At 39.2% G+C, this 13,082-nt stretch overlaps 1 protein-coding gene across 9 annotated transcripts in view; it reads right to left on the reverse strand.

Moving 5' to 3' along the window:
* The window catches only part of ARHGAP24 (Rho GTPase activating protein 24), a 648,119-nt gene that overhangs the window by 55,870 nt on the left and 579,167 nt on the right, over positions 1 to 13,082 (reverse strand). The window contains exon 1 of one of the 9 annotated variants that reach the window (XM_015067370.3): positions 7,354 to 9,758. The exons of the other annotated variants lie outside the window; for them this stretch is intronic. Within the exon in view, the coding sequence (XP_014922856.1) occupies positions 7,354 to 7,468 (115 nt within the window). The 5' untranslated portion in view covers positions 7,469 to 9,758. Of the gene's footprint in view, positions 1 to 7,353; positions 9,759 to 13,082 lie in introns of those variants that run through there. 9 annotated transcript variants of the gene reach the window in all.

Raw genomic sequence — 13,082 nt, forward strand, 5'->3', positions numbered from 1 at the left:
TTATTCTTCTCATGTGTTACATAACTCTTGCCTTCCAGAATACTCTTATCAATCTCCTTCTTGACTATGCTACTTGCTACACACTTATCATAAATCTATTTGTCCTCTGGGTTCTGTCCTCAGCCCTATTTTTCTCTATTTGACACAACTTCTTTGCTTGACATTTAATCTCACTCTCTATCAATTATTCCCAGATTTGTATCTCAATTTGGGCTGCTCTTGTGACCCTTAGCATTGGATTTCTAAGTGCCCATGAGATACCTCAACATGGGTATCTCAAAACATCCCCAAACTCAGAATTTCTTAAACAAAGTCACCTTTTCTTGAAAACCTGCTCTATTTCCTATAATCCTGATTTTGGTGTTCAGTTCCAGTTATCCCCCCAAACATTTGAAGTTCCATCTGAGAGTCAACCTAGATTCCTCCCTCCTTCCTGATCCCAATTGAATCACCACATGGGTCCCTTCCAAACTCACTGCCACTACCTTAGGCCAGATCTTTAATATTTCTTAATTGAGTTCGAAGAGCAGTGTACTCATTTCAGGCAAGTGCTGCCATGATGATCTTCATAACATTTAAATTGGATCATGACATTTCTTTGCTTTATGTCTTCCCTTGGTGCCCATTGGCCAACCAAACCCTTTTTCATGAAATACCAAGTCTCCACAATCTGAACTCTGCTTCTTTATCCACCCTTCAATCAACAAATGTTTAGGTAGCACCCACTGTATGACAGACACTGGCCATATCCACCTTCATTTCTACTGCTTGCTCACAAACAACATGCTGGACTATTAGCTGTTTCCTAAATGCAATATAACTTATCATATCTTCAGACATCCTTACGGAAGATAGATTTTGCCATCATGAGTCAGCCTCGGGAAACTTATTCTGTAAACCTTTCTTTTTTCCCTTCCTTCTCCACTCTGACTACAAAAAGACTCAATATTCTACCAAACATTCACTGGTTATTATAGATTTGGACCTCCTTGGATTACAAGTTTTCTATCCATGTAAGATTTTTTGATTACTTAGAAGGTATTGGCAACAGACTGAGGTAAACTTTGGCTGTCTTTGTTTCTCAGTTCTGGACTAAATTGAATGACTTTTATTTTGATTTGTCTATATATCATGGTTGAATGTTCACTTTTAAATGAAAATTGTTATAAACCTGGTGATACCAAGACTTATTCTGCAGCAGGATTGCAGTAAGCAGAAGGATAAGTAAAAGCAAATTCTCTATATGGCTTAATTATCTCTAGGAAGAAAAGGGTGGAAATCAGAAAAAAATCACTGACAGCAGGGAATTTGAGTAATAACTGAAAAGTTGTTTAACTTCTGGCTTTTCATCAGCACACCACAGCTTTTTTGTTTTGTTTTGTTTTCAGGATTTTATAGATATCAGTGCCACAGCCTGAGAATTACTGCTGAATGTCATTTTACATTGGAATTACTCACTCATTTCCATCACTGAGCAAGTGTTTTGTTTTAATGCACACATTAATTTCACAGACATTTATGGAGCCCTCAATCCTTACCGACTTTGGTATTAAGTTCCAGGGACATAAACAAGAGAGTTTGTCTGTGTGTCTTAGTGCAGTCAGGCTGCTGTTACAGAACAGTCAGTAGCTTATACACTGTCTGAGTAGTTTTTACACAACCGAAATTTACTTCTCACAGTTCTGGAGGCTGGAAGTCTGAGATCAGACCAGTACATTTGGGTTCTGGGGACAGCCCTCTTCTGGGTTGCAAACTATCCATTTCTGGTTGCATTCTCAAGTGACAGCATAGGAAGGAGTGAAAGAGCTCTCTGGAGCCCTTTTACCAAGCAAGGCACTGATCCTATTCATAAGAGTTCCACTCTCATGACCAAATCACTTCCTAATACCATCACCTTAGGCATTTGGTTTTCAACACAGGAATTTAGAGAGGACACACAACTCTGCCTACTCAACTCCAGAATCACTTGGTACATGCTCCATAAAATTTTGATATTATAAATTAATGAGGTAAGTCATTTATACACAATCAAAATAAAAGACATCCAATTTAGTCCAGAACTAAGAAACAAAGAGCCAAAGTTTACTTCAGTCTGTCGCCAACACTTTCTAAGTAACCAAAAAATCTTATATGGATAGTAAACTTGTAATCCAAGGAGGTCTGAGTCTATAATAACCAGCGGATGTTTGGTACAATTTTTTTAAAATTTTGTTAATGTTTATTCATTTTTGAGAGACAGACAGAGACAGAGCATTAGCAGGGGAGGGACAGAGAGATAGGGAGACACAGAATCCAAAGCAGGTTCCAGGCTCTGAGCTGTCAGCATAGAGCCTGATGTGGGGCTCGAACTCACAAATCCTCAGATCATGACCTAAGTTGAAGTCGAATGATTAACCAACTGAGCCACCCAGGTGTCCCATAGAATCATGACTCTTTTTGTAGTCAGAGTGGAGAAGGAAGGGGAAAAAGAAAGACTTAGAAAACCTAAGAAGTGTAATAATGTCAGCATAGTGGCCCAGTGGCCTAGATCTCACACCAGTAGACCAAGACATGCAATTTACATGTATTTTCTTATTTGACCACTCACACATATTCTGCAAGGAGACTTCCCTTCTACAAACTGATTCAGAGATGCTAGGTGACCTGAGGACACACATCTAAAAAGTGGCAGGTCTAGGGATACAAACACAGGTCTGTACCATTCTAAAAGTCTTCCTTTTACACTATGTTACATTAATTCAATGTAGTCATTTTTTTTTCCCATAGGCATACTGACCACTCTCTTAGGATAATATGGAGAAAATGTCTCAATCTGATTTCTATCTAAATTATTAAATCATTTTATATAGTGCAGATGAATCACTGCCATTCCAGATAAGACCATGGTCAGTCTTTTGTTCATGAACTCCTCAGCCTTTATGTATGATTTGTTGTAGTGCTTATCACAGAGTAATTATTTATGTTCCTTTATGTCCAAGGAGTATGTGAACTCATAGATTCAAGGCAAGCTTTTTGCCTACTCAACTCCAGAATAACTTGGTACATGCTCCATAAAATTTTGATATTATGAATTAATGAGCTAACTCATTCATAGCACCATTTAAAATTATACAGATTTAGATAGCAGCATTCTCTTGGACAAATCAATTTCCATAAATGAGATTACAATATATACAACATACAATAAACTTCAAAGAAAATGTTGGTTTTATTCATAACCATGACAAAGACAGCCTATTTTAATTCATTATTGCTCATGGACCTGTAGGAAAAGGTACATAATAATACTGTACTTCACCAATTTGCAAGAAACCTTGAATCCTTAATTGAATAGGCCTATTGCCATTCTTTACTCTGGGAAGAAGTAAACAAATCTATGTCTATGTCTATGTCTATGTGTAGCTCTATCTCCATCTATCTTTATCTCTATCATCTATTTATCATCTATCTTTTACCACTAATGTGTATAAAGCACTTTAAAAAAATATTCACTTATTTATTATTTTGAGAGAAAGAGAGCACAAGCAGGGGAGGGGCAGAGAGAGAGAATCCCAAGCAGGGTCCATGATATCAGCACAGAGCCTGATGCAGTCTCAAACCCACGAACTGTGAGATCATGACCTGAGCTGAAATCAAGAGTTGGATGCTTAACTGACTGAGCCACCCAGGCACCCCTAAATGTGTATAAAGCACTTCAAGATGGCTAGGAAGATAAGGCAGTCAGGTGGCAGCATTTAAGAAATATACGGGCTACACAGAAGGCTTGGGTCAATAAAGAAGGCTTGATGAAGAAATAAGACCCAGCAATGTCTAGAAGGAAGTACAAAGTTTGAACAGACAGCAGAGAGAGAGAGTGTCATAGCATAATGAAAAAAAAGCAAAGGCCTGGCACAGGATATATGTTTAGGAAGAAAGAGTGGGACAGTCTGGGGAATTGGGAGTTTATTCTCCAGGGAATAGATGGATGTGGTTATAAGGCCTTGATAATTACACGAAACAGTTAGGAGTTCCTCCTGGGAGCAATAGGGACTCATCAAAATGTTTGAGGGGTGCCTGGGTGCCTTAGTTGGTTGGTTAAGTGTCTGACTCTTGGTCTCGGCTCAGGTCATGATCTCATGGTTCATGAGTTCAAGCCCTGCATCAGGCTGTGCACTATCAGTGCAGAGCCTGCCTGGAATTTTCTCTCTGTCTTCTCCTGCTCTCTCTATTTCAGGAATACCAACTGGTCAATGCTTTACAAATAGCCTGTGTGTTGTAGGAATTTGTGAAGAACATTAGGTTGGAAACAAGTGAGGATGGATGCTGTCTTGAAGAGCCACTTCTTAGGTTGAAATAAGTTGTGTGCATGAAGCAATAAAGGCACAGAGAACTCAGATGATGGAAACATAAAAGGAGCTGGAAGTCTATGAAGAAGGAAGAAGCAACAGTTTCATGACCAGTGACTGGTTACGGTGTAGGGGAAAGCTCTAGATAATTAATGATAACTTATCTCTAAGACAGAGCAACTCAGGAAATCAAACACACAAACAAAAACAAGATATAGTTAGAGTTTCCTTCAGTGTGTCCCATGAGCATAACATCCTTAAACTAGCTAGCTGCCCTATTGTGACTAGAAATTAACACTAACATTCAGGAACCAAAGTAGTCGGTAATCAAAAGGTTGCTTACGCTGCTTTGCATATCACACATTAGTCTTACAGAGGTAAAAAAAAAAAATTACATACATAGTTTCAAAATCAACAGGATAAAAATACATTGTAACCATTATCTCTCCAGAACATAAATCCAAAGCACTGCTATCCCCCCAGCATCCTGCCTAATAGATGTTTATCAGTTCCTACATTTTTAAAACCACTGGGAAAGCATTTTCAGTGATCTTTATTAGTACCCAGACAAAGAAATGGAGAGATGAAAAGGACAGTAAGGGACCAAAGGGGTCTGGAAGAGAAAGCAACCTTGAGAATTCAGTTACAGCCTGCCCAGCATGCAGGCTCCATTATCACCAGGCCTCTGGAAACTTTAACTCAACTCCACACTTCATTCAAGGGCATTTCTAAAGCTGCGAGTCTTCTCTGCTGTTGGCCTACCCCTGACAACGGTAAAAAAAAAAAATATGCTTTAAATGTGGATCAGGAAAAGCAGACACATCAGCATTCTTTGCTTCTGGGTGCTTTTCCATGAATCATGCACTCCCCCTTTTACTTTCATTGAAATAACTTAAGCTGATGCTCTCCAACAGGCTTGGTTGAGGAACGCAGAAACAGGTCCGCTTCTCCAACTACTTGAGTGCCCAGGGGATTAAACAAAGCACAAAAGAACACTCTCTTCTTAAGGTAGCATGGTTTAGGGACCCAGGATTGAAAGAAAAGTTCATTCTTTTCCATGCAGGACCTTAAACAAAGATGTAAACCCCTCCCTCCCCTCCTTCTCCCCCCCCCCCCCCCCACAGTGAGTCACGCCACTGCAGGCTGGAGTGATTAGTGCTGCACACACAGAAGCAGCTTCTCTCCCAGAGCCTCTCTGCATAATTGTCGTCCTGCAGCCAGGGAACAAGAGGCTGGTGTGCCGCTGGCTCTGGCTAAAAGGGAAGGAAACTTAAAACGGCTTGATGCTTCCTGTTCCTCCCCTCCTTTATGGTTCTGACAGAAACCAGAATACAGTTTTGTAAATTAGAAATCTGTTAATCCTTGACTCACATGCTAAACATTCCTCAGGTTACTAAGACTTTGCATAGAAAAGGACAATAGTTTAACATGAACCCACAGGAGATGACAGATAGATAGAACCCACTCCTGTGGGTGCCATTTGCCAGCCCATGGGGATTCTCTTTGCAGGCAATGCCTTCCCTTGTTGGGAAGAGGGCATGATCAGCAGTCTTAGTCAGGATCCTTGAAGATAGGCTATACTCCACTATTGGAGAGGAGGTGGAGAAAGGTCAAAAACATCTTGCCATGTGCTTCAAAGATATATTAATTGCCCCCAGAACATCTCATGTTACAAATGAGCAGCAATAGGCTGGAAAAGTAGACTTTCTCTGTGAGTTTGGATAAACTCAATTTAGTTGCTGAGAGCAGGAAGAGCTAGAAAACGAGAACATGTCCTTAAGCAATTACTCCCTAGCTTTTCTCAGTTTCTATTGTTATCAAATTCTCTGTCAATGATGCAGTCTTAACAGTAACCTTGAAATCTCTATAGATCTATAAAACATGAGACAAGTATCTCTCCCTTAATTACCTTTGTGGATGAGAGAGGAATATAAATGAATACCTGAATTCCTTGCTAATAATGTATGATAATGATCATAGGCAGATCTCAAGTGCTCAAAGGGAAGGACTCAGAAAGAACAAGGTTTAATCTTAAAAGTTCCTGCTATATTTTGCTTTATACAAGGGTTTTTTTCTTACTTTGTTTTCTTCTCTTTTGTTGGTTAGTAAGTAGAAAGGGTTAATAGGTAGCAGATCAAAGAAAAAAGGGAGAAAGAACTTTAGATGTTACTCATGTCTGCTCCTGATTAAATTATTAGCTTACTATATATGACATTAAATTATAATTACCTATTTCAGTTTAAATAATCACCTCATTTAATTATTCCACTTTTAAAGCAAAAGGTCATTTAAAACTATTTTGATGCAGAAATATTTTCTAAAAGCATTTTATTTTACCTATGAGTACTCTTTAACTCCCTCTGCACAAATCAATTCTGAAATTCTTAGCCTCTTTTATTGATCAGAAATTGTTAAATATTTTCCCACTTCTTGTACCTGATAGCTCCTATCTTTGGCCTCTCCCAATGCTGCCTTTTGATACATTTGGAAAGTCAAGGTGACTCCTATTTCTAATCAGTGTTAGTCAATATGGTTGAAAGGCTCCTGAAAAGGGGTCACTACAGATCATCTGATTATTACAATTTTCTCAGCAGGGGAGGTGAGGCAAGCACAGGCAGCCAGAACCAAAGCAATGTGATGGGAGTAGAGAACAAGGGCCCGAGAGGGACCGATTTCAAGAAGTAACAACATGGCTGCTTGGTTTGGGGCTGAGAACAGCCCATGGTAGCCTTGGCCCCTCCTCTCAGAATGGCCAGGCAGGCTTGCTTGGTTTTCCATCAGTCAAGGTGATCCCTATAGGACTATCATTCTTCAAGCCCCACCTATCTGGCCCATTCACCGTCATAAACAGATCAATACGAACCTTGAAAAACAAATATAGACAAGCAGAGACACAGATAAATCACTCCTGTACAGTTCTAAGCTCTTGGTTTTCAAAGTCCCATTTTATCTGAACATAAACTGACCTTAAAGCACCAGAGAATATTTGTATATTTTTTAAATGGACATTAACAGATCATCTACCTACCTTTCCGAAAACTAAAACATCGTTTGATTCTTCTGTATGTAGTTTTAGGAATGAACGGAGTTGACGCTAAGGCACCTGAGGGGCGTCCCCCAGTATTTCGGTCTTCAGGCATCATTACAGGCCCGAAGTTCTGAATCAGTTCCAGGCTTCCTTTAAAACCTGCCTCTGTGTGATACCCCACGGCCACTCCTTCTCATGTTTATTTGTTAGGGCTGAAGTGCTGATTCCTAGAACTTGAAGGCTTTGATCGTCCAGGTCCCAGATCAGGGATAAGTTACCACCTCTCATTTACTTCTCTTTTGGCAAAAACTTCCTTTTCTCTTGCCTAATCCAAGGAGCTTTAAGATTTGGGTGTTTTGCTTTAAGTTTCTGCAGACATTCCAAAATGTCACAGCAAAAAGAACGGCAGCCAGCCGCACCTTCCATTCAAACACCAGGAATTGTTTTGTTTTGTTTTGTTTTGTTGTTTTTGTTTTTTGTTTTTTGTTTTTTTTTTGTTTTTTTTATTAAGAACTGTCTTCTCAGCTGGAACTGAGGGGACTGAGATTCCTCTGGAAAGGTCAGCAAATAGTCGTGTGCAAGGGGAATAAAAGGAACAATGACAAAAAGGCCCCTGAGGAATACTTCAGGACGGTCCTTGCTGGCTCCTTTCATCTGAGCGAAAGGGTAAGCAAATAATGGCACCTTCTCCAGAAAGCATTTCAGTGCATGATAGGTTCTTTTCAAAGGATTCCCCTGTTCCTTTTACAGCACCCCTCATCCTTTGATGCTCTCTGCAGGCTTCTCCCTTTTCCCGTCTGTCTTCAAACTCCCAGGGCTCCCGAGGGAATCGCCACGTCAGGACAGTTGAGTGCCCATTCCAAGCAGCCTCCTCGGATCCGGATCCGTGGTGGAGGCAGCTCTGCAGGGAGCCTCTCCTCCCCCTCCTCCTGCTCCGTCTCCCCTTTTCTGAATGAGGGCTGGGCGGGAGCTGGCACAGCCTTGGCTGCCTCCGTCACCGTGGCTGCGACCGCCTTCAGTGCCCGCTGGTCACATGCAGCAGGTGCAGTCACAACAGTATGAGGGGAGGAGGGAGAATGCCACACAGCCTGTGAACCCCTTTCTTCTTCGTCTGACTTGGTATTGACTTCTCTGCCCTTGTCCGTGCAGCTTCTTGAGAGCTGGCTGCCTCAGCCCCTCCAGAAATCAAACAGCACCAAACCAACCCCAAGGGGGTGAACTTGCGCCCCCTCCTTCCTGCATTTATTCTCTTCCTATACAAGACTTTTTCAGAGATTTTCCGACTGAATCTATTTGTGAGTGCTGATTTAAATGTGCATATCACTAAAACATATGTGTCTGTACTGGTACGTACGTGTGTGTCTGAAATAGAAAAATATTCTCAATCTGGTAACAGAGAATTTGCAGGTACAATTATCATAAAACAAGTCAACTCAACTCATGTGTGTGTGTGTTTATAAATATTTATACATACATATATTTCTCTGGTTACGGTTTGAAAACCAATCCTGTTTTCAACTTTCTCCTCTGCTCTTGGCGTGCACCCTCTCCACCCCAGACCACATGTCTACCCAGACTCTCAATCCCACCCACTGAACAATTTACTCACTGAGTTAATCATTCATCCACCTGGCTGTTCCATGAGCAGATGTGGAATGCTAGTGCTTTAACCCCAACTGACCCCCCAAAGGTCTCTGCATGCCTTTCTAGCCATTTGACAGGAACACTACAAAACTGAGGGTACTACAAAGGTACTCCCTTTAGAAAAATCATTACTCTGACCAGCATGACCAGATTGGTTATGGTTTGTCAGTGAAGGAATCATTAGTAGTTATTTCTTTCCTATGTTTCACACTTGTTTTTCCCTTCAGCGTCACTGCATGCCACTAGAAAAATAAGGAAGCACACAGTGTAACTCAGTATAAACAAGACAGTGACAATGCCAGACTGGGAAACACCTCGCCAGCCGCAAACTTCACTGACCTGAGTACTGGCATGGAGCGAACATATGTAACCCCAGGAGCTGGAACGAATCGCAGTTAAAATGGTTTTGTCTAATTTTCTTATTTCACAAACAAGGAAACTGAAAGTCCAGGGTAAATACCCCTTATCCAAGATCACACAGCTGTCTATGTCAGAGGCAAGACCACATTGTCTCCTAATTAACCCCTGCTTGACTGCATGCCAGTTATTCATCATGTGGATTATTCACATTCAGGACTTTCACGGCATCGATGGGTCTCTGACTCGACTTTTTTTGTAAGGAGACAGAAATACAGGAGGAACCTAATTTTGTTAGTAGCTAAACTTAGGCAAACCACTCAGACCTAATGAACACTCAGTGGATTCACACTCTTCCTCGATCCTGCGCTTGGTACTTCCATATATATTACCCCCAAAACAATGGAAAATAATTGTAAAACAACAACAACAACAACAACAACAACAACAACAACAGCAACAAAACTGTAAAAAAAGTAAACAAACAAGCAAAACAAAACCCCTAAACTTTCCCAAAGCTAAATAAGTGTTTCGACATCCTAACTTTTGGATTTAACTTTTAGGCAGAAACCATATGCCTCTCAGCATTATCAATGGGGAAGCAACTGTTTACAATTGGTTTTAAGCAGATAACACAAAGCTGAAGTATCTAGATTCAATACTGAATTTTGTTATCAGGTTAGGTTGTTAAGTGAATGTTCACTCCCATTTCCATTGGTTCCCTTCTCTTATCTGATTATCTGTTTTAGGTTTTCTTTATTAAATAAAAAGAAAAGACCTGTAGTTCCAAAGCCATGATTTTCACATAATAGTTTTTCATTTCTAAGAGATTGAAAGTTTGGCAATCTCCTTGGGTGTCTCCTATTTTTAATAAAATGTCTTATTATTGTAATGGTAAAAAGGGAATATGTTACATATCTATGCAGCCTGAACAAAAATAAGCTTAGGTGTCTCATGAAAAACTTTAACTTTTTAAAACACATGTTGTGAAACGGCAGTATAGGTAATGCAATGCCCTTTTTAAAATAAACACATTAAAAATGTATCCAAAGGTGGTATACAGAAATTATAAATCAGAGTGATACGTCACCTTCCAAATGTCTTTACAGATACCATTTAATCAATGACCATAGCGATATTTAAATGTTGGGAGGGAGATTAGAATCTATGAAGTCTTTGTTCAGGATTAACAGGCTTGGGTTCCGTAACTTAGGGAGGAGAGATATATTTTCTTATGAAAGGCAATTACAGCAGTTGAGGATATTTTTAACAGCTTTTTTGAAATATAATTCACATATGATAGAATTTATCCATTTCAAGTGTACAATTCAATGATTTCCACCATATTCACAGATATATACAACCATCAACAGTGTTAGAATATTTTCATCACCTCAAAAAGAGATCCCACATCTTGGGCTATCACCCATCCCCTCCAACATTCCTATCCCAGCACTAAGTGACCATTGATCTGTGTCTCGCTTTCCCTGTTCTGTATTTTCATATGAACAGAATCATATGCTATGTAGCCTTTTGTGACTGGCTTCTTCTACTTAGCATGATGTTTTCAAGGTTTATTCACATTGTAGCATGTATTAGTACCTTATTCCTTTTTTAATGGCTGCATAATAATCCCTGGTGGACGTTTGGGTGTTCCCACTTTTTGGCTGTTAGCAATAATGTTGCTATAAATATTCATGTACAAGCTTCTGTGTGGACATATGTTTTCATTTCTCTTGGGTATATATCTATCGAGGGGTGCTGGTCATATGATACTTCTGCATTTAATTGATTGAGGAACTGCCAGACTCTTTTCCAAAGCACCTGTACCATTTTACAGTCCATTTAGCAACATAGGAGCAATTTGATTTCTTCACATCCTCATCGATACTTATTATTGGACTTTTTGACTCTAGCCATCTTAGTGGGCATTAAGTGTTATCTCATTGTGATTTTGGTTTGCATTTCCCAGATGACTAATGACTCTGAGCATTTTTTCATGTGCTTTTTGGCCATTTGCATGTTTTCCTTGGAGAAATGTTTATTCAGATTCTTTGCCCATCTTTTAATGGAGTCAAACTGATTCCAATTTTTAATTTCTCTTTAATACTGAGTTGTAAGAGTTCATTATAAGTTCTGGATCCAAGTTCATTATTAGATATATGATCCGGAAATACCTCCTCCCAATCTGTTGGTTACATTTTCACTTTCTTGGTGATATCAATTTAGGTATTTTTGAAGGACTTGAAAAAACATATTTATTTTAATTATTACAATTTAATTTTTTTTTGTTTTGTTTTCATGTACCAGTAAGTACCAGTACAAGTTTTATTATCAGAAAGGCATGGGCTTGTGATTGTGGGTTTGTTAATCCCACAGTAAAGGTAATAGGTCACACTATTGCACAAGAAAGCAGGAGGAAGCCCACAAGCCAGAGGCCATGGGTTGTCTTCCCAGTTCTGTTATTCATAGCGTGGCTGACATTTGTCAAGTTACTCACCCTACCTGGGTCCCAATGACCTAATCCACAGAATGTGGTATTGAACTAAAACAGTGGTTTTAAAATATTCTTTATCAGTAAAAAACATATTTTCAATGAAATGTTAAGTGGACTCCTAATAGATAAGATAGATAAAAGAGTTTCCAGTTATATAAATGTGTTTGAAACTCAAATTTTTAATATTTCTTTAAAATTCAATCAAAGAGCAGGGAGGGGGTATGTTAATATAAACATTTGAAACCCTAGATTATAGGTGACAGTTGTGATCTTTGATCAATGTCAATATTCAGTTTGGTTCTATATTCTGTATTAACTTTTAAAAATTCTAATGTTCAGTTAAATCACAAAGGATTTACTGTAAAGTAAATGAGTACTTTAAAAGCTTGTGTTGCAATCTCATAACACTCTTCAGTTAAACAAAAAGGGTAGAAATTTTTTTATAGGAGCATTGTTTCTATGGTAAGTGTTCTATGCTAAAATATAGGTCTTTACAAGTAAATTTCAATCAAGCACTTACGAAATCCCTGAAGCTCATTCCATAGGATAAGGTACAGTAGTCCCTTGTTATCCATGTGAAACATGTTCCAAGACTCCCAGTGGATGGATGCCTGAACTTTACACATGCTATGTTATTTACCATAGATACATACTCATGATAAAGTTTGATTTAAAAATTGAGCACAGTGAGAGATTAAAAATAATAATTAACAATAAAATAGAATAATTATAACAATACTGTAATAAAGGTGGTTGCTTCCTCTCAAAATATCTTGTACTGTACTCACCCTTCTTGTGATGATGTGAGATGGTAAAATGCCTATGTGATAAGATGAAGTGGGGTGAATGACATATGTACCGTGACACACTATTAGGCTACTATTGACCTTCTGACAATAGGTCAGATGGAGTATTATCTGCTTCTGGACAGTGGTAGACCATGAATAACTAAAAACCATGGAAAGTGAAACTGCAGACGAAGGGGACGACTGTATATATAAACCTATCAACCACTAGAGCATCCCTTCCAAGTTCATAAATTTGAAGACTTACATAAAGCTCAGAGCTGTTGTCTAGTCCCACTGGGATAACTTCTGGGACTCCTGGGCTGGTGGGAACTCCTGTGGCCACTGATTTGATAAAGCTAATTGGATCTCATTCATTTCTCTTAAGAAAGGGGCAGATGGAGGAGGAAGAAAGGGAGAGAATAGCACACTTGATGGATATAATC

This window comes from Acinonyx jubatus, chromosome B1 (assembly GCF_027475565.1).
Source record: "Acinonyx jubatus isolate Ajub_Pintada_27869175 chromosome B1, VMU_Ajub_asm_v1.0, whole genome shotgun sequence".
In the NCBI taxonomy this organism is placed as follows: domain Eukaryota; kingdom Metazoa; phylum Chordata; class Mammalia; order Carnivora; family Felidae; genus Acinonyx; species Acinonyx jubatus.